Source organism: Macaca nemestrina, chromosome 14 (assembly GCF_043159975.1).
Source record: "Macaca nemestrina isolate mMacNem1 chromosome 14, mMacNem.hap1, whole genome shotgun sequence".
NCBI lineage: Eukaryota > Metazoa > Chordata > Mammalia > Primates > Cercopithecidae > Macaca > Macaca nemestrina.
This window is the reverse complement of record NC_092138.1, coordinates 5,317,482-5,343,541: the sequence shown is the minus strand read 5'-3', so window position 1 is coordinate 5,343,541 and position 26,060 is coordinate 5,317,482. Positions and strand designations below refer to the sequence as shown.

General features: G+C 52.7%; 1 protein-coding gene across 7 annotated transcripts; it reads left to right on the top strand.

Annotated features, from left to right (window-relative positions):
* Nucleotides 1-26,060, top strand: LOC105498862 (sushi domain containing 3). Of its 7 annotated transcripts, none has more exons than XM_011771231.3 (6): nt 112-130; nt 9,822-9,935; nt 16,585-16,773; nt 18,745-18,892; nt 20,071-20,208; nt 25,465-26,060. In XM_011771231.3, exons 2-6 carry the CDS (start codon nt 9,887-9,889, stop codon nt 25,673-25,675), a joined length of 735 nt encoding a protein of 244 aa, XP_011769533.2. In that variant the 5' UTR covers nt 112-130; nt 9,822-9,886; the 3' UTR covers nt 25,676-26,060. The 7 variants fall into 7 exon arrangements, with proteins under 7 accessions (XP_011769527.2, XP_011769533.2, XP_011769532.2 ...); XM_011771230.3 differs by lacking the exon at nt 112-130 and adding an exon at nt 527-3,452; XM_011771228.3 differs by lacking the exon at nt 112-130 and adding an exon at nt 3,560-3,577.

The window sequence follows — 26,060 nt, the reverse complement described above, 5'->3', positions numbered from 1 at the left end:
ACTGCCCTGGCAGACCCCGCCAAGCGCCTCGGAGCGCGCAGGATGCGCGGGGCGGCCGCCACCCTCCGGGGCAAGGCGAGGCCCCGGGGGCGGGCCGGGGTCACCACGCCTGCCCCAGGGAACCGCACAGGTGAGGGCTGAGGCCGAGTGGCCGCGTGCGAGGCTCTGCGCCCATTTCACAGACGGGAAAGCCGAGGGGAGGGGGTCGCGGGGCCGCACAACCGTGGGTGGGGGCCACAGCCGCGATCTGCCCCGAGTATGAACCTCCTCGACCCTCCGCCAGCCCAACAGGCGCCCTAGCGGAGCCGAAGCCTGGCAGCGAGCAGCAGCCCGCGCGCCCCTTCCCGAGTCGCCGCCGCGCCTTGGTCCCGGGCGCCTGCGGACACCGCGGCCGGCCAAGCCTCTCCACGCCGCAGGCTGCGGACCCCTCCGCGCCCCTCCGCGTCCCTCCGGGGGAAGTCGAAACCGGCCTCACCTGGCGGGCGGGCGGCGCGGAGGTGGGAGCGGGGAGCCCTCTCTGCGCCTGAGGGAGGTGTCATCTTCACGGTTCCTTGGTGACCACCGCAGCTCCACTTTACAGATGGAGAAACTGAGCCTGCGAGAGGGGAGTGGCTGTCCGAGGTTATCCTATGGCCAGGCTTGGGATCGCCTCGGCTGTCTCCGAGGCTCAGAGGCCTCCGGAAGGAAGAGAGGCTGCTTTTTATTTTACTTTTAAGTGTTTGAATTCAAGAATGTGCTTAAAGAGCTTTCTGCTCCCGTGCCCAAGGCTCCGGAGTTCGAATGCTGGCCTTGCTCCTTGAATGATTATAAAGTCTAACCCTTGTAGAAATAGAACCAAACCGGAACTCGGGGTCTCTGATACCCCAAAAGCTTTTTTCCGTGGCCACTACCCATGAGCGTTAGGCCTGAGGGTCCTGGCTGTCTCGGGCGTTGCGGGGCTGAGGCTCAGCGCAGGAGGAAGCTGAAGCCCAGAGTGGGGTGGGCTGGACCAGGTCACGCTGTCAGCCCGCAGCCCCAGGGAACTGGCAGGAAGGTGGCAGGAGGCTGGCTTCCTCTCACAGATGGGGAAACTGCGGCTCAGGGAGCTAATTCACCGAGCAGAGCTCCGCAACTCGGCAACGTGGGCGCTGAGACTCGTTCCTGGCCTGGTGGATTTGGTTTGTTTAGTTTGACTCTCTGGCAGCCTAATGTCCAGAGTCCCTAATTTGGTGTTGGGGTGATGAGCACTTTTGCTCCTGTGTTTGAGCAAGGCCTGCCCAGGGCCTGGTACTGCCTTAGGAGCCCCTTCTACTGGCACAACAGCCTGGAGGAGTGGGTGCCAATGCCCTTTGGATAGCCTTGAGTTGCCCAAGGTCAGCCCAAGGCCAGGGAGTATCTGGAAGCTCTGGCATATTTGCATACAAAAGGTTGTTTGCCTTGGAATTTGTGCTGGGAATGGAGCTTAGTCTGGCACCCTGTGCTATTGTTCATCCTCCCTGGCCCTGGCTCTGCCTCTGACCACCATGACCACTTCCCAGGCACTGGCCCCCTTGTTGGAGTTTTGGATTAGAATCCCCCTGTGACCTGGGGTGAGTCGCTGCACCTCTGTGCCTCAGTTTCCCCATGTTCCCCAGTTTCCCCACTGTATACCTGCCCCCAAGCTTGTGGACAGGCCCAGTGGAGCCCCGGGAGGATACTTGTTCTGGTGCAGGGCTGATGCCATCATCTGGACTCCATCACTCTCCTGCCATGAGATCTCAGTTTCTTGATCTGTGAAATGTGCTGTGAAGTGAGAGGCTAGGGGGTTGGGAGTCTTTGGAGAGGATTTGACACTAAAACACCACTGGCCAGGAGTGGTGGCTCATGCCTCTAATCCCACACTTTGGGAGGCTGAGGCGGGCGGATTGCTTGAGTCCAGGAGCTCGAAACCAACCTGGGTAACATAGCAAGACCTCATTCTACAAAAAATGCAAAAAAAAAAAAAAAAATGAGCCGAGCATGGTGGCATGTGCCTGTAGTCCCAGTTATTCTGGAGGCTGAAAGGTGGAAGGATTGCTTTAGCTCAGAGTTCAAGGCTACAGTGAGCTGTGATCATCTCACTGCACTCCACCCTGGGCAACCAGAGTGAGATTCTGTCTCAAAACAAAACAAAAACCAAAAACACAGCATGGGCATGTGTGTTTTTCCCACCATCTTTAAAATGGGACCATTACCACCGGCTTTCCTAGAGTAGCTATGAAGAGCACAGTAGCACAGACACACTTGTCTTCCTGGGAGGCAGGAAGTGGTCTTCCCTCATCTCCCATGAGCGCCCTGGGAGAAGGGCAGCGTGCGGGGGAGACTAGCTCAGAGTAGGAGTTTATCATGTTTATTGTATGACTGGCCCCTGGCCCTGCTCCCAGGTCAGCCCCAGCACTCCCTGATCTGGGAGATTGTCCAGGAAAGCAGGGTTCCAGTGGCTGTAGGTAACCCCCCTGGCATCCCTGGAAGGGCCTTGGAGGAAGGGCCTGGAGAGGGAGGGTAGCAGGAGGCGTGCTCTGCCGGTACCTTCTTGGCTTCACCCCTGAACTCCTGCCCCAGAACTGGACTGTGTCCATTTTACAGAGGAGAAATTGAGACCCCGTCAATGCCTGTGTAAGTCAAAGCGAGGCGGACATGCCCCGTGATGCCTGTTTACGGCCTCCTGCCACCCATCGGCATTGACAGAGCAGCTGGTAGAAGACACAGGTTCCCGGAGCCTCGGTTTTCCACCAGGGATGTGGGGGTCACGTTCCTCATTTGGAGTTAGCCCAGCTGTGTTCTGGAGGATTGTGAGCTTTCCACGTCCTAAGGCCACCCTGCTGCTCAGCCTGGAGATGGAAGGCTGCAGTGGCTCTGAAGCCTGTGCCCACCCTCCATGTGCAGATGGGCTCAGAGAGGGCAGTTGACTTACCTGAAGACACACAACCAGGGCTGTGGGCCACCCACATGTAGTGTTGGGGCCAGGCCCTGTCCCCACTGCCAGGGTCTTGGGGGTCCTATTCTCAAAGCACCTCTGTGTGCACAAGTCACCCCCTTTAAACTCTGAGAAATTCCTCTGAAGGTTCCTGTTTCACATTTGGGGGAACTGAGACCCAGATTGAGGTCACACAGGGACTCACTGGCAGGTGGGGATCGAGTCTAGGTGAGACTGGGTCCACAGCCTGCCTCTATCACTTGGGTGCCCTCTCTCCCACAGCCTCAGCCAGCATAAAGGGGAACATAGTTACTTGGCCGCATAGCAGGCGAGGTCAGGGTATAGGGGCTGTGTGGAGAATCCCAGGAGGGAGGATGGAAGGGCTGACCTGGGGTCCAAGGTTCTAGATAAAAGATTAACAAGTACGGATTGTTCTCAGACGCCTGACTGGTCTCATGGGCTGGGAGGATGAGGACCCACCCGGTCAGGCCTGCCCGCCTCCGTACATAAGGCCAGAGAGGGAGGAAGCGCAGCTGCGGTAGGTGGCCGGGCAGAGGCGCAGGTGCGGCGTGTGGGCTGAGGGCCGCTCAGGCATCCCACAGGTGTGCAGGTGCGGCGTGTGGGCTGAGGGCCGCTCAGGCATCCCACAGGTGTGCCCCTGAGGTACCCATTGGCCCTCTCCACCTGCCCCTGAGTCGTGGGAGGGCCAGGCAGGGCCTCATGTGTTTGATTTTGTACCTTGTTTGCATCAAATCGGGTTTCTGTTGTTTTTCCCTCTAAGATTTACATGCAAAGGGATCTAAAGGGTGCCAGGTAAGAAATGCCCCAGCGCTGGGCCGGCAGATCAAGGGCAGCCACAAGCAAGGGCTGGGGAACAGCAGGCAGGTAGGGTGGGGCTGGAGGGCAGGACAGATCCAGGGAGGCAAGGCCTCTGCCTCCAGCTTTGGGGAGGAGACATCCTCAAAGACAGCTGGGGTGTGGGGTCCCCTGCAGGGATCAGGCACAGGAGGGCCATCTGCGGGCAGCTGAGAGTTCATGAGTATTTGAAGCAGGGGAGGGGACAGGTGGGATCTGCCTCTCAGGCACCAGGCATGGGGAGGGGCTCAGGAGGTCGGTGAGGGGTGGCCCTGGGTCCCCTGGGAGTCCTGGAGTCTCTGGGTGAGCAGGAACTGGCTGTGTGGCGGTTAGAGCCAAGGGTGATCCACCAGCTCCATCCTCATGCCTTGGTGATTTCTTGGAATGCCTCTGGGAGTTGGGTGCAGGTAGACTTCATAGACCATAGCTCCTGGCACTGTGCTGCCTGCCTGCCCCATCCTGGCTGTGAGTTTGCTGTGAATCCTATGGAATCCTGGCTGTGAGTTCGCTGTGAATCCTATGGAAAGGGCTACCCCATGGGGACAGGAGTGCAGGCTCCTACCCTTGGCACTGCCATTGTGCAGCCAGGGGCCTTGGGCAGGTTTATGGGCCTCAGTTTCCTCATCTGGAAAATGGAGCCAGCCCAGAGACAGTGTTTCCTGACCTCCCAGGCTCAGGAAAGGAGTGCAGGAGACCCCACTGGGGCCTGGAGGGTTGAAGGTCCCCTGTATACTGCAGACTTTGGGGATCAGGGACTAAGGGCTAAAGTTTTCCTGGGTTTCATGGACCTTGGGGATTGAGGCCCAGGGCCCCAGTAGGGCTCATGTCCTGGGCTGCTCAAGCCCTGACCTAGGGAGTGATCCTGTGCACCAGATCCTGTTCCAAGGTCTCCATAGGGCAGTCCTGCTCCTCTCAGACCCCAGGAGGGCAAGTCACCAGTTTTGCAGATGGAGAAGTTGAGACTGAGCCAGGTGAGAAATCCAGGTCCAGGACCTGCTGCTGGGAAGGGTCTTGTCAGGATCAGACCCTGGGAACCTATTGATTAGTCTTCCAGGAAACCTGCCCACTCAACTGGGGGCTAAGACAGGGCATTCCCGGTCAGTGGCTTCTCTTTCTGTGGCCTCTGCAGCAGCAGAGGCCACAGGAACATGACTTTGCCTCCCCGTGCCCTCTTGGCTGAGGGCTTAAAGGAGGTTGGACCTCTCGGCTGCTCTGAGGAGGCAGATCAGGGCTGTGAGTGTTCAGTGAGGACTCACCCTGCCCTCCCTCCTACCAGGAACTTTCCCAGACCCTCTGCTTGACTTGTGAAGGAAAGCCATTCCAGCAGGGCACTTACATTAGGACCTGGCATGAGACCCTTCTGGTCAGCTGGCTAGAAATGCAAGGTCTGACGCCAGGACTGCATTTAAGGCCCCCCAGCCCCACCAGGCACCATCCTTCTCTGCTCATGTACAGTTAGGGGGCTGGCATCAATTGTACTGGGCTTGTATTCCAAATCGTTTTATACTTCTGTTTGAGTTTTTAATTTGACAGCACATCCCAGACTTCTTGTAGGTCAGTCTTACCGCGCTGGCTGGTCCCCTTTCTTTTATCGTGGGTGGTGACTTCACCTTTTTTTTTCTTTTTTGAGGCAGAGTCTCACTCTGTCAACCAGGCTAGAGTGCAGTGGTGTGATCTTGGCTCACTGCAGCCTCTGCCTCCCGGTTCAAGCAATTCTCCTGCCTCAGCCTCCCAAGTAACTGGGACTACAGGTGCACACTGCCACACCCCGCTAATTTTTATTTTTTTAGTAGAGATGGGGTTTCACCATGTTGGCCAGGATGGTTTTGATCTCCTGATCTTGTGATCCGCCCACCTTGGCCTCCCAAAGTGCTGGGATTACAGGTGGGAGCCACCGCACCCAGCCGACTTCACCCTTCATCCCCCATGTCTGTGAGGCTCAATGATGCAGGCAGGACAGGCTTTGGGGATGCTGGGAAGGGGCCATGCTTGCCCCCTTGTTGATGCCTTTCACTGTGACATGTAATCCACTACCTGCAGTTGCCGTCTGAGGACAAAAGCCCTCACTATAGCAGAACCTGGCGGCTGAGAACACAGGATGTGGCTTTTGACAGATGAAGTGTGAACCAAGACAAGACCTTGGTTGACCTCAGACATGCCTAGGCGAGAGCCGACTGGTCAACCTCAGACATGGCTAGTCATGAACTCCCCACCCGGCTCAGCACAACATGTGGGCGGGCAGGGGCAGGGGCTGCTCCTCCTCCTTTTTTATTTTTTATTTTTTGAGATGGAGTCTCGCTCTGTCGCCCAGGCTGGAGTGCAGTGGCACGATCTCGGCTCACTGCAAGCTCCGCCTCCCGGGTTCACACCATTCTCCTGCCTCAGCCTCCCGAGTAGCTGGGACTACAGGTGCCCGCCACCATGCCCGGCTAATTTTTGTATTTTTAGTAGAGACAGGGTTTCACTGTGTTAGCCAGGATGGTCTCAATCTCCTGACCTTGTGATCCGCCCGCCTCAGCCTCCCAAAGTGCTGGGATTACAGGCGTGAGCCGCCGCGCCCATCCGAGGAGCTGCTCCTTGTAAGACACACTTAGAGGAAGTCAGTTGTAGAGGTGGCCTTGCTGGGATGATCATCATTTCATCCAGTCCTTGCCCCACCCTGCCTGCTGTGGTATTTGTAGGTGGAGAAGTGACCAGGCTCTTCTGGAAAAGCCGGGCTGACCCTCAAACCCAGGTCTTCTGGCTCCAGAGCTGGGCCTGGCTGCCTCGGGTACATGGGAGGCCCTGGTAGTCACGTCTGTCTTGTTTGAGAGAAAGCTGTGTTCCTGCAGTGACACACAGTCTCAATAGAATAAGTCTCGAGGATCAGCCCAGTGCCCAGACGGTTCAGCAGTGGTTAGTGTCTGGGTCCTGGATGGGGAGTGGTATGGCTGCCCCTTCCCTGGGACCCCAGTGGGTGGGAAGGGGATGTGCCCAGGCGATTAGTTACATGTCAGCAGTGGGGATGCTCAAGGTCTTCCCCGAGCATTTTTCTTTTGAACGTGTGGCAGAGTTGAAATAATTTTTTGCCTGGACATGCACCAGCTCGATTCCACCCTTCGCATTTCACTGTGCCTGCTTTCTCACATCTGTCTCCATACCTTGGTCCACCCTTCCAGGCATCTCATTATTCTAATGAAGTTATCATTTTATTTTTAAAGAATGAATTCACGTTCATCCATTCATCTTCTCACTGGGCAGACACAGCCAGGCACTTGTTGTGGGTGCTGGGTACACTCACCCTCGCCAACCTCCCCTCCCATCCGCCAATGGCTACTCCCAAACCTATGGCTGGTGGGGCCTCCTCTCTGCAAGGGCCACAGTGGACTGGGAAGCCACAGAAGAATGCAGAAGTCGCAGCTCTAAATTAAGGACTGGGAAGTGTTGGCCGCCTGGCTGCCCTGGAGAAGGGGCCACGTGGCCAGCCCGTGGCTGCCCTGCTGTGTCTGCCAGGGCTCCAGAATCCCATAGCCACCTCCTTGGCCAGAAGAACAGTGCATATCCAGATCCCAAGATCCTGAAAAAGCAAAGTGGTTTCTGGCCCTTGGGGAGTGCTGATCACAACTCTTGTCTGTGAGGTCAGGCTGCCAGTCCTCCATTCATTTGTTCTTGCATTCATTCATTTATTCATTCCTACACTGATGTCTGCGGATATGGAGCATGGTAGTTGATGAAGAGCCCAACCCTGGAGACAGAATTCAAGTCCTAGCTGTGCCACTGGGAGCTAGGTGACCCAAGGCCAGCAAGAGTCAGTCCAGGGTTATAGGAAATAGCCCAGGCCAGAGGTTAGAGCTGTACCTGGCACAGGTAATGCTCAGTGTCAGCTGTCATTGACCCAGCATCCCTGGGCGGTTCTGCCTCCTACTGACTCCAGTCCTGCCCACTGTCCCCTCCATCCCCGGGAAGGGCAGGGCAGCTCCTCAGGCCCTCCCCACTCTGTGTACCACCCCTAGAAATTGTGCACCCCTCCCCTGCAGCCTCCCTAATCTGAAGGGCTGGTCTTTTTAACTCTGACAGAGATAAGAAGCAAAAAAAAGAGTATCTTCAGTTGCTTTTTTGTTTCTTTTTGAGATGGAGTCTTGCTCTGTCGCCCAGGCTGGAATGCAGTGGCATGATCTTGGCTCACTGCAATCTCCACCTCCCAGGTTCAAGGGATTCTTCTGTCTCAGCCTCTGAAGTAGCTGGGACTACAGGCTCACACCACCATGCCCAGCTAATTTTTGTATTTTTAGTAGAGACAGGTTTTCACCATATTGGTCAGGCGGGTCTCAAACTCCTGACCTCATGATCTGCCTGCCTCGGCCTCCCGAAGTGCTGGGATTACAGGTGTGAGCCACTGTGCCCAGCTAAGTATCTTCAGTTTTAAATGTGCATTTCTTTAATTGACATATTTTCCCCATGATTCTTTAAACAACTTTACCGGGCTATAATTCACATACCATACCATACAATTTACCTATTTAAATCATAGAACTGAGTAGTTTTTGTACATTCATAGATACGTGCTACCATCACTCCAGTCAATTTTTTTTTTTTTTTTTTTTTTGAGACGGAGTCACTCTGTTGCCTTGGCTGGAGTGCAGTGGCACAATCTTGGCTCACTGCGACCTCCACCTCCTGGGTTCAAGTGATTCTCCTGCCTCAGCCTCCCAAGTAGCTGGGATTACAGGTGCCCACCACCACACCTGGCTAATTTTCATATTTTGAGTAGAGATAGAGTTTCACCCTATTGGCCAGGCTGGTCTCAAAACTCCTAACCTCAAGTAATCCACCTACCTCGGCCTCCCAAAGTCCTGGATTACAAGCGTGAGCCACTGCGCCCAGCCAACCCTTGGTATTGCCTGTCTTTTTGACAGACTTCTTTGTGGTTTTGATTTGTATTTCCCTGAAGGTTAATAATTTTGAGAATCTTCTTGTGCTTATTGGCTGCTAACTTATCTTTTTCAGAGAAATGTCTGTTCAGATCCTTTGGCCATTTAAAAATTTTGTCGTCTTATTATAATTGAGTTGTAATAATTCTTTATATGTTCTAGACACATGCCTCTTATCAGATACATGATTTACAAGTATTTTCTCCCTGTTGGTAAGTTATCTTTTCACTTTATTGAATGTGCCCTTTAAAGCACAAACATTTTTCATTTTGATGAAGTCCTGTTTTTCTTTTTCTTTTGGTGTTTGTCTTTGGTGTTAGACCTAAGAAACCATTGCCAAAGTTCACAAAGATTTTCCCCTCTGTTTTCTTCTAAGAGTTTCATAGTTTTAGCTCTTACTTTTAGGTCTTTGATTCATTTTAATTTTAGTGTATGGTATGAGCTGGGGGTCCAGCTTCAGTTGTCCCAGCATCAATTTGTTGAAAAACTATTCCTTTCCCATTTAATTATCTTGGTACCCTTGTTGAAAAGCATTTGACTGTACATGTAAGGGTTTATTTCTGCATTGTCAGTTCTATTCTGTTGGCCTTTATGTCTGTCCTTATGATAGTACCACACTGTTTTGATTACTCTAGCTTTGTAATAAGTTTTGAATTTGGTAAGTGTGAACCCTCCAACTTTGTTCTTTTTCAAGAGTGTTTCGGCTATTCTAGGTCTTTTGCATTTCCATATGAGCTTTAGGATCAGCTTGTTGATTTCTAGAAAGAAAGCAGCTGGATTCTGATAAAGATTTTGTTGAATCTGTATATCAGTTTGAGGAATACAGTAGATTCAACGAATACAGTAGATTCAATGAATGCAGTAGATTCAATGAATATAGTAGATACAATGCATATAGTAGATACAATGTATCCAAGGGGGATACATTCCAAGACCCCTCAGTGCATGCCTGAAACTTCAGATACTATATACGTTGTTTTTTTTTCCTAAACACATGTACCTATGATGTTTAATTTATAAATTAAACACAGTGAAAGATTAATGATAGCTCGTAATAAGTTATACCAATTATAACAATATATTGTAATGAGAGTAATGTGAATGTGGTCTCTCTCTCTCTCTCTCTCTAAATATCTTAATAGACGGTACTCACCCTTCTTGTGATGATGTGAGATGATAAAATGCCTACATGATGAGATGAAGTGAGATGAAATACATAGGCCTTGTGATGGAATGGGAAATTCCAGAAATAATTTGTAAGTTTTACACTGTGAGCCACTCTGGGTATTTTGACGAAATCTCACCCATCCTGCTCCACCCCGCCTGGGATTGCTGTGAGTCACTTAGTAGCCCTCTGGGTTATCAGATCCCCTGATACTGCAGTGTTTGTGTTCAAGCAACTCTCATTTTACTTAATAATGGCCCCAAAGCACAACTGTTGTGAGGTAACTATTTTCTGATTGTGGAACCACCACCGGTAACTGAAACCATGGAATGTGAAAACAAGGATAAGGAGGGACTACCATAATATGTTGCCATCATAACAATATTAAGTCTCCTGATCCATGAGCATGGGATGTTTTCCCATTTATTTAGGTCTTTAATTTCTTTCAACAACGTTTTGTAGTTTTCAGAGTTATGTTTTGCACTTCTGTTATTAAATTTGTAACATTCTTTTTGATGCTATTGTATAAAATGTTTTTCTTAATTTTCAATTTGCTCCCTGCTACTGTACAGAAATACATTTGACTTGTGTATGTTGACCTGGTATTCTACAACCTTGCTGAACTCATTTCTATTTATAATAGCTTTTAGTAGATTTCTGAGGCTTTTCTACATATATACAAAATCATGTCATCTAATGGAGATTGTTTTACTTCTTCCTTTTTTTTTTTTTGTTTTTGTTTTTTTGAGATGGAGTCTCACTTTGTTGCCCAGGCTGGAGTGCAGTGGTACAATTTTGGCTCACTGCAACCTCTGCTTCCTGGGATCAGGCGATTCTCCTGCTTCAGCCTCCCAAGTAGCTGGGATTACAGACATGTGCCACCCACACCCGGTTAATTTTTATATTTTAGTAAAGATGGGGTTTCACCATGTTGGCCAGGCTAGTCTTGAACTCCTGACCTCAATTGATACAGTGCCTCGGCCTCCCAAAGTGCTGGGATTCTCAGGTATGAGCCACCGTGCCTGGCAGAGCCATTTGTCTTTCTTTTCTAACTTCCCCATTTTGTTGTGATTTTTATCATTGGCTTATTAATATCTAAGTGCTGTTTATGCAGAGAAGATACAAGCAGAGAAGATACAAATCTCCTATTACATATATGTTACAAATGTAAGAATCTCAGACACTGCATCTAGTGGTGGCTCCCTCCCTGCTATCAGTGGGCATTTGGGCAAGTGAGTCCACCTCTTTGAGCCTTATCTGTCATCATGCAGATAAGGAATGCGGGGTGCTCTTGAACAAAATATTCCATCCATACATGCATTGTTATTGTTAGTAGCTGTGCGAATGCTGAGGATCTATGCATAGACAGGGAGCCATCAGAATGACCCTGCCTAGGCCAGAGGCTGGCCTTCCCCAGATACTGAAGGGGCAGAAAGGATGGGGACAGCCCGGGGATGAAGAGCCAGGTGGCTGCGGTTGACCCTGGCAGAACCACAAACTGGCTATGTGACCTCAGTGTCCCTGAGCCATGGTTTCTGGGGCTGCAGAATGGGGGAGGCAGCTCTTCCAAGGACAGCGTGGCTCCTGCCCTCATGTGTACCAGGCACAGCCACCTTCCAGATGCCTTCCAGACACCTCATTTCCTCCACATTCCAGTCCAAGGTGGGCACAACAGCTGTGCTGACATTGACGCTGGGGCAGGCTCCCTTGCCTGGGCCCCCAAATGCGTGTGGTGGAGGTGGCCTAGGAGCCCCACAGGCTGGACCCTGTGTGTTCGTTTATGTACTGTCGCCCGACAGCTGCTGAAGCACTCAGCACAGATTACAGCCTGGGCATTATTCTTCCTTCTATTATTATTGTTGCTGCTGATATTCCTACTTTTGTTATTGTCACCTTGGGGCCCCGAGTGGGCCAGGTAGAATCCCAAGCGCTAAATAGGGCCCTGGGCTGAGACGTGTTGCTGAAGCTTTGTATCAGATTTGAGCCAGTCCACTTAACAAATCCACAAAAAAACAGTGGCCTAACTCCAGTTGGAGTTTATTTCTGTCTCTTCTTAGGATCCGAGAGGTTGCTCTGCCCCTTCACACGTCCACCATCTTTGCTCCCTGTATTAGTCAGGGTTCTCTAGAGGGACAGGACTAATAGGATAGATGTATATATAAAGGGGAGTTTATTAAGGAGTACTGACTCAAACGATAACAAGGTGAAGTCCCACAATAAGCTGCCTGCAAGCTGAGGAACAAGGAAGCCAGTCCGAGTCCCAGAACCTCAAAAGTAGAGAAGACAGTGCAGCCTTCAGTCTGTGGCTAAAGGCCCGAGAACCCTTGGCAAGCCACTGGTGTAAGTCCAAGAATCCAAAAGCTGAAGAACTTAGAGTCTGATGTTCAAGGGCAGGAAGCATCCAACATGGGAGAAAGATGGAGGCCAGAAGATTGAGCCAGTCTAGTCCTTCCACGTTCCTCTGCCTGCTTTTAGTCTAGCCTCACTGGCAGCTGATTAGATGGTGCCTACCAGATTAAGGGTGGGTCTACTTCTCCCAGTCCACCGACTCAAATGTTAATCTCCTTTGGCAACACCCTCACAGACACACCCAGGGACGATACTTGCATCCTTCCGTTCAACCAAGTTGACACTCAGTATTAACCATCACACTCCCCAATGCAGAATTGGCACAGCATCTATGCTCACACCTCATTGGCCAGGTTCAGTCACGTGACAGCTCCCTGGAGGGCAGGTTGGGAAATGTAGTTTTCAGTGGTGATCACATTTCCAGCTGCAACTCTGGAATGGGGAGAAGGGTTACTAGAGGCATCCACAGCCAGGAGTGGGAACTAGAGTGGAAGCTGCCCAGGATGAGGTGAGATGGGGCAGATGCTACCCCCTGGGCTTGGCCATCAGGTGGGGCTCCCGACACAGTGTGCTGGGTCCCAGTTCCATCCCTACCACCTTCCCGCTGAGTGACCTTGGGCATGCCACTGAGCTTTGCTGTGCCTCAGTTTCCCCATCTGTAAGTTAGGGGTAGACCACCCTCCTCATAGGGCTATAATGCAGTACGGCACCCATTAGGCCCCCAGTGTTGTTTGTGTTAGATCAGTCCCTCCCCCATCCCTCCCAGAAAAGTACACAAACCATAAGCCCTTCCCACACCTCTTCCTCCTTTACTAGCAAGTGTCCTCAGGGCAGAAGCAGTATAGCCTGACCTTCCCAAAGTGGTGGGGCATGTCTGCCTCAACCCCTGCTGAGGGCCACCCCTGCCTCCACACTCTCACCCTCAGCATCTCAGCTTGTTAAGGCCCTGGGGTCCTCAGTGACACAGAGGCCAGGGGCAGGGGGACCACTGGGTGCTGCTGGGGAGTAGGTCAATGTGACCTGGCCAGCTACAGCCAAATGCCGTCCTTTACTGTCACTGCCATGGCACAGAGCCTCTGGTAACCTCCACTTTTGCCAGATCCCAGACCAGATTTCCGGACCTGGCCTGAAGCCCAGCTCTGCTGATGCCCGTTAATAGCCGTGGCACACATGGCTGGGGCAAGGGGTGGCGTGACCTCTCTGAGCCTCAGTTTCCCCCTAGATGGGCTTGTGAATTCAGATGTGGGGTAAGAAATGGAGTGATAGGTCTTGCAGATGAAGACCTTGCCTGGGCACACAGCCAGCCCACGTGACTGTTCCTGGGCGGACGTGAATAAATCTGGGGGATGGTATGCAGCCTACCTCAGATGTCTTTGGTAAACATTTTAAAATTAGAGTCCACAGAGTTTGCTGGCGAATTGGTTGTGGATTGAGAAAGTAGGTTTCAAGGTTTAGGGCCCAAGCAACTGAAGGGTGGAGGGACTGCTGATTTAAATTAAAGTTATAATAGGAGAAGCCACATGGTGAGCAGGTTTGGGGAGCTCAGAAGTTTGGCTAGGTCTCATCTCAGGCTCGGTGGGCAGTGGCACTTCCATGCCTGGCACCCAGGGCACGGTCCTGGCTGGAGACACAGCACACAGAGGACAGAGGAAGGTCATAGCAGGTCAGTGTGGAATATTGGAGTCCCTCAGACTCTGCATGCCCCAGTTTTTGTCTCCGCCATCACCCCCATCTCTGGGTGTCAGTCTCTGCCTGTGCAGAGGGAGACAGACACAGAGATGTTTAGGTGGCCCTTCACTGCTGTTCCGGTCAGTCTCTGCCTCTGCAAATGCCATGAATCAGCACGGCCTGCTGTCCCTGTTTTTTTTTTTTTTTTTTTTTTAATTTGAAATGGAGTCTCACTCTGTTGTCCAGGCTGGAATGCAGTGGCGCAATCTCAGCTCATCGCAAGCTCCAGCTTCCTGGGTTCATGCCATTCTCCTGTCTCAGCCTCCTGAGTAGCTGGGACTACAGGCGCCCGCCACCATGCCCAGCTAATTATTTTTGTATTTTTAGTAGAGACGGCGTTTCACTGTGTTAGCCAGGATGGTCTCAATCTCCTGACCTTGTGATCTGCCCACCTCAGCCTCCCAAAGTGCTGGGATTACAGGCGTGAGCCACCGCACCCAGCCTGTCCCTGTTCTTTACCTGTGATGGACCAGCGGTCCACTGTCAATGCCCAAAAATCAGGACATACCAGATAAGCAGGAGGAAGAGCCTCTTGCATCTGGACACCAGGAGACCTGCTCGAGGATGTCTTTAGCAGTTTCATTGAACGTCCTTGACACCCAGAGGCAACTCAGATGTGGGGAACAGGGACACACACTGAGGCCCATCTGCACAATGGAACACTTCACTGCTGTGAAAAGTAACCAGCTGCTGATACACGCATAGCACAACAACTCATAGGCATTGTGTGTGTGTATGAATGTGTGTGAAGTTAGACCAGAGCCTCCTTGTCTGGTTCTAAGTATTCCCTCAGCATAAGAGCTGTGTGACTGCAGAAAGTGTCATAAGACCCTCTGCCCGGTTTGCTCATCTGTCGATGGGGATAATGATGGTTCTCCTTGGGTAGGCTGCTGTGCTGATAGATGATGGCACATGTAAGGCAGGTGCAACGGCGTCTAGCCACAGTAATCTTCTCAGTCCCAGCTGTTGTCGTCATTAGAATTTTATAAAAATTCTTGATTGCTGCTGCATCCAGAGCATCTCTGTGTCCTTATTTAAGAACGTCACTGGCCAGGCATGGTGGCTCACGTCTCTAATCCCAGCACTTTGGGAGGCCACGGCGGGCGGATCACAAGGTTAGGAGGTTGAGACCAGCTTGGCCAATGTGGTGAAACCCTGTCTCTACTAAAAATACAGAAAATTAGCCAGGCGTGGTCGCACACTCCTGTAATCCCAGCTACTCGGGAGGGTGAGGCAAGAGAATCGCTTGAACCCGAGAGGCAGAGGTTGTTGTGAGCTGAGATCGCGCCATTGCACATTCCAGCCTGGGCGACAGGGTGAGACTCCGTCTAAAAAAAAAAAAACAAACAAAATAAGAACATCACTGTAAGTGCTCCCTGGTATTTTACTGTCTGGATGGACCTGGGTGAGGGAATCATTCCCTTCTGCGGGAGACGTGGGTTGTTTCAGCCTTTCTCTATTACGTATGGTTCTGAGGTGGGCTTCCCCGTAATCTTGGCAGCAGATCTTTTTTTTTTTTTTTTTGAGATGGAGTCTTGCTCTGTCGCCAGGCTGGAGTGCAGGAGTGCAGTGGTGTGATCTTGGCTCACTGCAACTTCCGACTCCCTGGTTCAAGCATTTCTGCCACCTCAGCCTCCCAAGTAGCTGGGATTACAGGCATGCACCACCACACCCAGCTAATTTTTGTATTTTTAGTAGAGATGGGGTTTCACCATGTTGGCCAGGCTGGTCTCAATCTCCTGACCTCGTGATCCGCCTACCCTGGCCTCCCAAAGTGCTGGGATTACAAATGTGAGCCACCATGCCCAGCCAGTAGATTCTTATTTCCTGTGGCTGAGGGTGCATATGCAACATAGGGTGCTTAACGAATTTACCAAACGCTCTGCAGAAAGGTTGGATCTGTACCCCAGCCGGGTACAGGGCTTCCCAGGCCCTGCCAGCTTGCACATTGTTTTCTTTTTGCCTTCACCTCACTGATGCAGGAAAAATGAGCTCTCCCTTGAATCAGCATTTACTCAGTTGCCTGTGGGTCTGCATTTTTCATGACTGTGGGCCATTGATGTCCTTGCGAATTGCTTGTTCACACATTAGAACTTGTTTTTTTTTTTAAAACGGAAAATTCAGTTTTCATTGATGTGTAAGACCTCTTTATAAATTAAGACTGTCGAACCAACCTTTGTCCTGTGCTTTCCAAATATCCTTTCCTGAATTTTTCACCTGAGTTGGTTGTTTTCCATTATTAGGGAGCCTCAGAAGCTTTTGCTTTCTGCTTTGTATGCAGTCAAATCTGTTGCTCTCTCTCTCTGTCCCTCTTGTTTTTTTCGTTCTGATTTCTGCCTTTGGAACTGTGTTTAGGTCATAATCAAAGGCCATGCCTCAGTGTCTCAGGGAAGGTATATTTGCTTTTATTGCCTTCTAACATGTGTTTCTTTTTTTTAACGCTCCAATCCTCAACGTCTAGAGTGTACTTCCTGGAGGGATCCAGCTCTGCTTTGTCCCTGGGTCTGGATGACCCCATGTGACCTCTAGAGCATCCAATGGCCTTTGGAGCCGCACCCCACCCCTGTGCTCCCCAATGCTGTGCCAGCTCCTCCCTCCAGGGTCCTGCCCAGCCCCGCCCTGCGTGCCCACCCCCCATGCCTCACACCTGCCTCTCTCCCCAGGCACCTGCGCTCAGCTGCGGCTACCCCCGCAAGCCACCTTCCAAGTCCTTCGTGGCGATGGTGCTTCCGTGGGGACCGTGCTCATGTTCCACTGCCCCTCCAACCACCAGATGGTGGGGTCTGGGCTCCTCACCTGCACCTGGAAGGGGAGCATCGCTGAGTGGTCTTCAGGGTCTCCAGTGTGCAAACGTAAGGACCCCTCTCTCAGCTTGGTAGCTCTGGGGGTGGGGGATGGCCCCAAATCCTGTCATGGGGATGGTGCGGGTGGGGATGGCATGGGTGGGGATGGCGCGGGTGGGGATGGTGTGGGTGGGGATGGCACGGGTGGGGATGGTGTGGGTGGGGATGGCGTGGGTGGGGATGGCGTGGGTGGGGATGGCGTGGGTGGGGATGGCGCGGGTGGGGATGGCGCGGGTGGGGATGGTGTGGGTGGGGATGGCATGGGTGTCTACTCACAAGGGCTAGGCCAGTGTGTAGGATCCCGTTCCCAACACTGACAGCCTGCTTACGTATCAGCAGCCAGCTGGTGGCCCTCAACCCTCCCAGTGCCATGTTGGCAGCGTGGACCCGAAGCCTAGCAGCGGGCCCCCAATCCTGGCTCTGCTACTGACTTAGCCCCTCACTGCCAAGAGGCTGCGCAAGCTCTCTGAGCCAGCACGTTTTCATCTGTTAAGCAGGAAACTATGTTCATTCATTCATTCATTCATTCATTCATTCATGTACACGTGGACATGGCAAACTTTAATAGGCTATTTCATGTGTCAGGAATGCTAAGTACTGGCAACACGGAAGGTCACGATGTGCCTGGCCCTGGAGCTCCCAGTCTGTGGGAGGAGATGGTTTTCTGGTTGTATTTGTTGTAAAGGTGTTGGAGGGTCCACAAGGTAGTCCCTTTTCAGTGCCCAGAATGACACTTCCAGAATGAAGCCACGTGTATTATGTTCATGTGTTTTGTGCATGAAAAGGGCTCAGAGTGAAACTCTAGTTTAGCAGCGTCGGGTTTTATGCTGCAGGACTTCTCAGACTCTTTCAAATGTTCACGTGCTGGTAACTCTCTGAGAATGCGAGCGTTAGGATCAGATTTTGAGAGGCAGAAAACCCAGAATGCTAGGATTAACTATGATGGAGCTCAACCCTCAGGGTGGGCAGGCAGGCCTGTGTGGGCTCCACGGCAGTGGGAGCCAGGCCCATTCCCTGGCATGGCTCTGCTGGGCATGCCCTCAGCCTCATGATTCAAGGTGGCAGCAGCTGTGTTCCAGGCAGCTGTTATGGGGTGAGGGGCCCTGGGGCCAAAGGGCAGGCCCCAGTATCTCAGGGAAGGTTCTTAGAAGTTGTCCCACATCATTTCTTATCCTCCACTGGCCAGAACATGGTCCTGTGACCACTGGGAAATGTAGTCTCCATTCTGGGTGGCCAGCATCCACTACGGAGCATGGGAAATGGGGACCAGGGGACAGGGCCGTGGCCCCTACTAGGGGAGTACATGATGTTGCTCAAATTAGGATTCTGGGGCCTTTTTTAGCCAGAACATCCAGTAGAATCTGATGGAACTAGTGTTTGGAGCCTAGCTGAGGTCACACAGCAGATACATAGTATTTTGGGCCTTCCTGGAAAGTGACCTGAGAAGGAATGTAGGGCCCCTGAAGAATGTTGCCACCTTGGGGCATTGTGAGAACCCAGACCATGGACTGGGCAAGGCCTCCTCAGCACTGTCTGTTGTCACCTCCTCTCTGTGGCCTGCCCTTCCTTCATTCCTCAGGCAGGACTCCATTGGGTAGGAGCCACGGAGGCCATCACTCTGAACTCCCTGCCAGAGCTTCTCTAACTGGCCGCTCTGCAAACTCCTACACACCCTACAAAACCCTGCTCAAATACCCTCTTCAATTAGCCACTCTGCATACTCCTACACACCCTGCTCAAATACCTGCTTCTTGGGGAGAGTCTTCTCTGATAGCCCCACCTCCAAATATAGTTTGCACAGATCCTTGCCTCAGCCCCCAGCACCTCACTGCCCCCTTACCATGCAACAGGGCTCACTGAGGGCTGCCCGGGCCCTGTACACACCCAGGCCCTGCCCCTACCACCCCTGAGGTCCCCAACCCCTGGGCCAGGCAGATCTGGGCAAACCTCGCCCAGGAGCTGTGGTTGTCTCCCACACAGTGGTGCCACCACACGAGACCTTTGGCTTCAGGGTGGCCGTGATTGCCTCCATCGTGAGCTGCGCCATCATCCTGCTTATGTCCATGGCCTTCCTCACCTGCTGCCTCCTCAAGTGCATGAAGAAGAGTGAGCGGCGGCGCTCCGACAGGTATGGTGGCCTCATGGTCTCAGGGTCCTCCCGGGAGGCGCCTCTTGGCACCATGGGAGGAGGAAAGGGCAGAGTGTTTCATGGGAACCCCGGCACTGCCCTCAGGGCACGCACCCGTTCCTACCACTGCTCTGAGCCTGCGTCTCACCAAGTGCTGCTCCTGGCCCATGCAGCAGCCACGGGCAGCATCACAGCCGGGCAGCATGTGGGCCTCCGAGGCCCTGCTCTTAGGCCAGGCCATGGGTTCATGGGGGATTGTTTTTTTTTTTGGTTTTTTTTTTTTTTTTGAGATGGAGTGTTGCTCTATCGCCCAGGCTGGAGGACAGTAGCGTGATCTCAGCTCGCTACAACCTCCACCTCCTGGGTTCAAACAATTCTCCTGCCTCAGCCTTCCTAGAAGCTGGGGTTACAGGTATGCACCACCACACTTGGCTAATTTTTTGTATTTTTCGTGGAGATGGGGTTTCACCATGTTGGCCAGGCTGGTCTCGAACTCCTGACCAGGTGATCCACCTGGTGATCTGCCTCCCAAAGTGCTGGGATTACAGGCGTGAGCCACCGCGGCCAGGCTGGGATTGTTTTATTCTTAAACCTGCACACATATGCAGTATGCACTCTGCTGTGTTAACGGCCTGCAGGGCTGTCACACACGCCCCCTAAACCTTGAGGGGGAGTCACTGTCACTGCAGGTGGAGGGCTGGTTAGCTGTAGCCCACCAGTGAAGTCCAGCTCCCTGTCAGGTTTTTTCCCCGTGGTAATTTATTATTATTTTTTGTTTTTATTTTTTATTGTAGTAAAATATCAACACATCAGACTTACCTTTTTAACGTCTACAGTTCAGTGGCGTTAAGTATGTTCCCGACGTCGTGCAGCCATTAGCACTGTCTAGCCCTAGAACTTCCCACCACCTGTATTTGTGAGTAAAGTTTTATTGGAACACAGCCATGTTCATCGTCTACTGGTGTGTGGCTGCTTTTGGGCTGCAGCGGCAGAGCTTAGCTGTGGGAGAAATCATGTGTCTCACCGCACCTAAAACATCCACTGCCCAGCTCTTTGAGAGGTTTGCCAGCCTGCGCTGGTCCTGCAGACGGTGCCGTGGGCCTACATGGAGCCCGTTTTCACCGCTGTCGGGGACACACGTGCATGCTTAGAGTCCTTCCTCCCAAACTCTCCTCCAGGTCAGCCCAGCTGTGGTCCCAGCTGAGAGATGAGGACTTGGAGACAGTGCAGGCCGCATACCTTGGCCTCAAGCACTTCAACAAACCCGTGAGCAGGTCCAGCCAGGCGCAGGCGCACGACAACCACAGCTTCACCACGTGAGCCCGGGTCTGGGTGGGGGGCATGCTGGGGGACAAGGGGTCCAGCTGGGTCAGGCCCCGGGCTGCCTGCTGCTCCCACATGCTGAGAGCCTGAGAACACCTGGCCCACCCAGAACCTTAACTCCCATCTCTAAAACAAGAGGCTGGGGGTCCTTGCAGCCCTCTGTCCTGACTAACGTTCTAGGACTCAGAACTGCCCCCCAGATTGTTTTCATCTGGAGGGTCCATCCTCCCGGGAAGCTGAAGCTTCTACACACCTGTGTTCCCTCCACCCACACCCAGCGGGGCTCTGCACTGAGCTTCAGGCACTTGCTCTCCCTCCCGTGCTCTCTCCCTCTCCTTTCTCTCTCTCTTAATACACACATACTTTTTTTTTGCCCTGAACCAATACAAGGACATTCTTTTTCTGAGTCCAGAAATCTAATACTGATTGGCCAGGCGTGGTGGCTCACACCTGTAATCCCAGCAGTATGGGAGGCTGAGGTGGGAGGATCACCTGAGGTCAGGAGTTAGAGACCGCCAGGCCAAATCCCATCTCTACTAAAAACACAAACATTAGCTGGGTGCTGGCGTGTGGCTTTAATCCCAGCTACTCAGGAGGCAGAGACAGGAGAATCACTTGAACCCAGGAGGCGGAGGCTGCAGTGAGCCAAGTTTGCGCCACTGCACTCTAGCCTGGGCAACAGAGCAAGACTCCGTCCCAAAAAAAATAAAAACCAACAGAAATCTAATATTGATTGCACGTGGCCTATCGAGTGGAGAACGTCTCAGTGTGGTGAGCAGCATTGAGCGTGCCTACCCTTTGGTCCATAATCACACGCAGCACTCAGCTGCCAGGTCTCTGGGCTCCTTAAATGGGTACGGGCCTTCAGATTTTCATGGTGTAGTCCTCTGAGGGCTCCAGGCCAGTGGGCCCATGCAGAGGTCCTGTCTGGATCTGTCTGGGGTTTCTGTGTGACCAGGGCCAGCTGTGCACTTCTGGTACAGGGCTGTGTGTGCAGATCACAGACATGGGCCAGGCCGCCCCAAGACGCCACATGGAATGGGGTCTCTTGGCTGAGGCGAAGCCCCCCAGATCCCTCCACTGTCAGAGCCTGAGGAAGGGGCTCTGCAAGCGTCCCTCCACTGTCTCAGCTTCCTCCGACTCATGGTCTCAGCGTGCAAGGGTGATCCTGCCAGATCTGCTCTTGCCTTGGGCATTACAGAATGGTGATTTTGTTCATTCTGTTGCACTTCTGACATTCCTTCTATCAAGGATGAGGATGAGCTGTTTTTTTCTTCCCTTTTTTTCTTTCGATTTTGTTTTGTTGTTTTAGCATCACATGAACTCATGAATATTCTTTTCTGAAACTTTTATTTTGGGAAAAGTTCACAAATACACAAAAGTAGAATGTCGTCATGGATCTCCTGTCCCTGCCTCCCATTCTCACGGTTACCAGCTCAGCCAGGCCACCTCATTCATGCCCCTTCCCCTGCATTATTTTCAAGCACACTTTTTGTGGGCTCCAGTTGTTCTTGGCAGTGGGAGCTGTGCCGAGCCATGGCCTGTGTCCTTCTGATCCATCCCCATCAGTGTGTGAGTGCTTCCTGCCTTGCACAGGATGTCCCAGGCCCATCTCGTGCTTTCTGTGCCCAGCTCCGTGGTTCGCCACTGCTCCAGGAGCCCTGTTTCTCTGGGTGGAGAACAGCGCTTAGACGCCGGGCTCCGGGAAGCCATCGAGACGACATCATTGAGCTTGTGTTCCCTTCCTTCAGGCCCTCCCGCTGGAGCCTTTCAAGCCTGCAGTGCACTTGGTCCCAGCCCTCATGGCCTCACTGTATGACTGTAACAGCTCCATGCCTCGGTGTCCTCATGTGTAAAGTGAGGATTGCAGTAGCGCCCACCCTTTCAAGTTGTTGAGGTTACCTGAGTCCAGGTGTGTGCCTCTCTCGCCAGGCCCAGGGGCGAGCTCAGTGAATACTGGCTGTTAGTGTCGTTGCCACTCTTACGACCTTATGCAGACAGGGAAACTGAGGCACAGGAGGTGGTGATCTGTGCGGCCCTGGGTTGCACACCCCATGCTGGGTCTAGCCAACACCTGCAGGGAAGGAATTCACCTTTCTGTCTCCTTTCCTGGTGCTTCAGGTGTGTATTACATCAACACGGATGTAGCAGAAACGCTGCTATCGAGACTTCTGCACTTAGCAACACGCTCCCGGCCACCACGGTGGTCTGAGGCCTCCAGGCTATCATTCCTTACAGCAGCCCATTATTCCAAAGCTTCCAGCATCTGCTAGACCGTCCCCTGCTGAGTGGCCAGGCGTGGTCAGTGTCTTTTTGCTTAGTGCTGCTTTTCTTTTCAAGACCACAACTCTTGGAGGTGATCCTAGGACTCGATTGTTTAGGCCCAACAGTCTGAATATTTTATGACCACATTATTTCCCTGGGAGCTCTGGTACGAGTGAGTGTGGCCATGTTTTTCTGGTAACTGCATCATCACTGAGTGCTGACCATTTGTTTATCATTTGTTTCTTACAGTAGCTACAAGTTGTGTGGGTGGTTTCCGTCAGCATTTCTTTGATAAATGTCGAGGAAGAATGTTTTCTCCAGCCTTGGCTCACCAGTGCCGTTGCTGGCATTAGTCATTTTCTCATTTTCTCTGCTGAATTACCTCCTAATGTTTTGTTCCATGTGTTGTGGGAGGGCACCTGACCCATCGATTGGCTATAAATTTATTAGGCCTCTTTCCTTTTTTTTTTTTTTTTTTTGAGATGGAGTCTCGCTCTGTTGCCCAGGCTGGAGTCTCGCTCTGTCGCCCAGGCTGGAGTGCAGTGGTGCGATCTCGGCTCACTGCAAGTTCCACCTCCCGGATTCACACCATTCTTCTGCTCAGCCTCCCGAGTAGCTGGGACCAAAGGTGCCCGCCACCACGCCCGGCTAATATTTTGTATTTTTAGTATAGACAGGGTTTCACCGTGTTAGCCAGGATGGTCTCTATCTCCTGACCTCATGGTCTGCCCACCTCAGCCTCCCAAAGTGCTGGGATTACAGGCGTGAGCCACCATGCCCAGCTCCTCTTTTTTTTTTTAAGACAGTCTCACTATGTCGCCCAGGCTGGAGTGCAGTAGTGCTATCTCGGCTCACTATAACCTCCGCTTCCTGGGTTCAAGCAATTCTCCTGCCTCAGCCTCCTGAGTAGCTGGGACTACAGGCGCGTGCCAGCATATCCGACTAATTTTTGTATTTTTAGTAGAGATGGAGTTTCACCATGTTGGCCAGGATGGTCTCAAACTCCTGGTCTCAAGCAATCCACCCGTCTCAGCCTCCCAAAGTGTAATCCCAAAGTGCTGGGATTACAGGTGTGAGCCACCATGCCTGGCCCCCTTTCCTTTTTATTTTAGTTTTGTTGGGGCCATGGTGGCTAATGCCTTTCCTTTTGGGTAGTGAGATATCCAAAGCCAGTTTCAGAGCTCCTCCATTGCCCCACCTGTGATCCCACTCCCCATTACTGAGACCACATCATCCTGTGTCATAACTGGGAAAAGTGGAATGGGGGAAGGAATAATTGCCTCTCAAGGCAACATGGTGTCCGGGATGATGGCAGCCACAGCTGCTGCTGCTGCTGCAGGGGCTTTGCTGGCCAGAGGGGCTCCCAGGGGTGCCGTTTGGGGCCACACGTCTGCCTGGTCCCAGCGCCACAGACACCGTCTCTTCCACTGCAGGAACTTGAGCAGTATGTGGTCGGACGTGCCCGTCCCGTCCAAGAGTGACCACAGATCTGTGTACAGAGCTGTGTTCACCTCCCAGGGGAGTGAGACAACCAGGGCGGGAGGGAGGCACCCTGAGAGGGCTGTGAGAGGCTGGAGGAGGCCAGCTTGGGGGACTCTGATAGTCAGCTCAAGAGGCAGGAAGTGGTGGTGAGGCTGAGGGGGGTTGGGAGGGGGACGCTTCGGGCAGAGCCCTTTCCCAGAGCTCTCGCACACATAGGGACCTCGAGCACTCAGCCCAGCTTCGTGGGGACTCAGAGAAGCCAGGTCCTGCCCAAGACTTCGCAGCCAATGGAGGCAGAGTTCCCTGAGTCCCCAGCCCTGGGCCCCGGGCTGCCAGGCAGGATCCTCGGGATCTGCCTGTTCTGGGACTGCCCACCCCTCAGGCAGGGCCCAGGCTACCTCCATAGATGGTAAATTTCCTTGAGCAAGGTGAGGTTTGCCTCTTGACCTTGTTTTTATTTCATAAGTACTTCTCAGAAGTTGCAATGTGACAGGCACTGTTCTGAACTCTTTCAAATATTAACTCTTTTCACCTAGGGGTGGGTACTACTTTTATCCCATTTTCCAGGTGAAGAACCGTCAGATTAAGAAACTTGTATAGACTCCCACACAACCAGTAAAAGAGGTTGGGTGAAGTCAGTCTGGCTCCTGGCTCCCTGAAGCTCCCTTTTGTCTCCACCAGTTATTGATTCTTTAACTTACTCATTGCATAAGCAGATCATTTCTTATTTCCTACTACTTACTAGAGTTTTTCTGAGAATATTTGTGGGTGGGAGCTGTGGTCCAGGAAGGCTTCCTGGAAGAGGTGATGCCGGAAGTGAAAGGACTAAGAGGGCCTGCTTTGGGAGGGGAGAGAGACAGCCTCTGAGAGGAGGAAAGGGCAAACGGCTGGAGGTGGGAGCCGCCAGGCAGCCCACATGGAGCAGAGGCCAGTGTGCGTGGAAGCTGGAGATGGGGCAGGGCCAAGGTCTGGTCAGCCTGGGGAATGGCTTGGTTTTTGTCTGGGGGGTGGGAGAGCCACGAGAGGACTGAGGGTGGAGCAGGTGGGTGATCCAGCTCCTGGCCACCAAAGAGGCAGGCCTGGCAGGAGGGAACATGTCTTCCCCTTGACCTCCTTCTCCCCAGCATCCCTCCTCTGCCCGGGACGTCCCAGGCCCTGGCCAGGCAGCTGGGTTTCTGGTGGTTTCTGCACACTCTGAATGAGTCCCAGGAAGTCCCTTCCCACACCTTAGAGGGGCGAGTGTCTGACTCCTGGGCCACACCCTGGTTATGTGGATGAAGGACCCACTTGCCAACAGGGCCCAGCAGGGAGATGGAATGGCCTCTGTGCACCTTAGGGTGCAGGGCAGCTCCTGGCAGGAGGAAGCGAGCTCCCCAGTGCTCAGGTCGACAGTTGCCCCAGGCCCACTGAAGGCCCAGGGCCTGGGTACCTGGGAAGGTATGGAGTTGGGGGTTAAACCCTATCTACACTCTTTTGCCAACTCATGCCTCCTCTCTCCACAGAGACCATGTTGAGAGCACCAGCAAGCTGGCCAGTGTGACCCGCAGCGTGGACAAGGACCCTGGGATCCCCAGAGCTCTGAGCCTCAGTGGCTCCTCCAGCTCGCCCCAAGCCCAGGTGATGGTGCATATGGCGAACCCCAGACAGCCCCTGCCTGCCTCTGGGCTGGCCACAGGAATGCCACAAAAGCCCGCAGCGTATGCCCTAGGGTGACCGTGCAGTGAGGCTGGCGCCCATGCTCCACAATGGGAGGCCAGACTCACCCCACCAGCCAGTCAGCTGCAACTCCACGTGAACTCCACGTGCGTCCAGCTCGAGACTAATGAGTGGAATCAGCTTCCAGGTGTAGGGACCCCTTGGGGGGCCGAGCTGACATCCAAGGCTGAGGACCCCAGCGGGAGTGTTCTGTTCCGACATATCCTGGCTGTAACGAGTTTTATAGTTATGGACTACTTGGAACTACTACTGAGGGTAATTTACCAGCTGTGGCCTCCCACTAACTAGTATTCTTTTAAAGAGACTGGGAAATGTTTTAAGCAAATCTAGTTTTGTATAATAACATAAGAAAATAGCAATAAACTTCTTTTCAGCAACTACA

Bases quoted from the DNA above. Each gene is read 5' to 3' on its own strand.
- LOC105498862 (XM_011771225.2), top strand. From the start codon at position 43: ATGCGCGGGGCGGCCGCCACCCTCCGGGGCAAGGCGAGGCCCCGGGGG. The intron at 18,893-20,070 runs GTATGGTGGCCT...ACTCTCCTCCAG, and splicing joins GAGCGGCGGCGCTCCGACAG to GTCAGCCCAGCTGTGGTCCC. The intron at 20,209-25,464 runs GTGAGCCCGGGT...CTCTCTCCACAG, and splicing joins GACAACCACAGCTTCACCAC to AGACCATGTTGAGAGCACCA.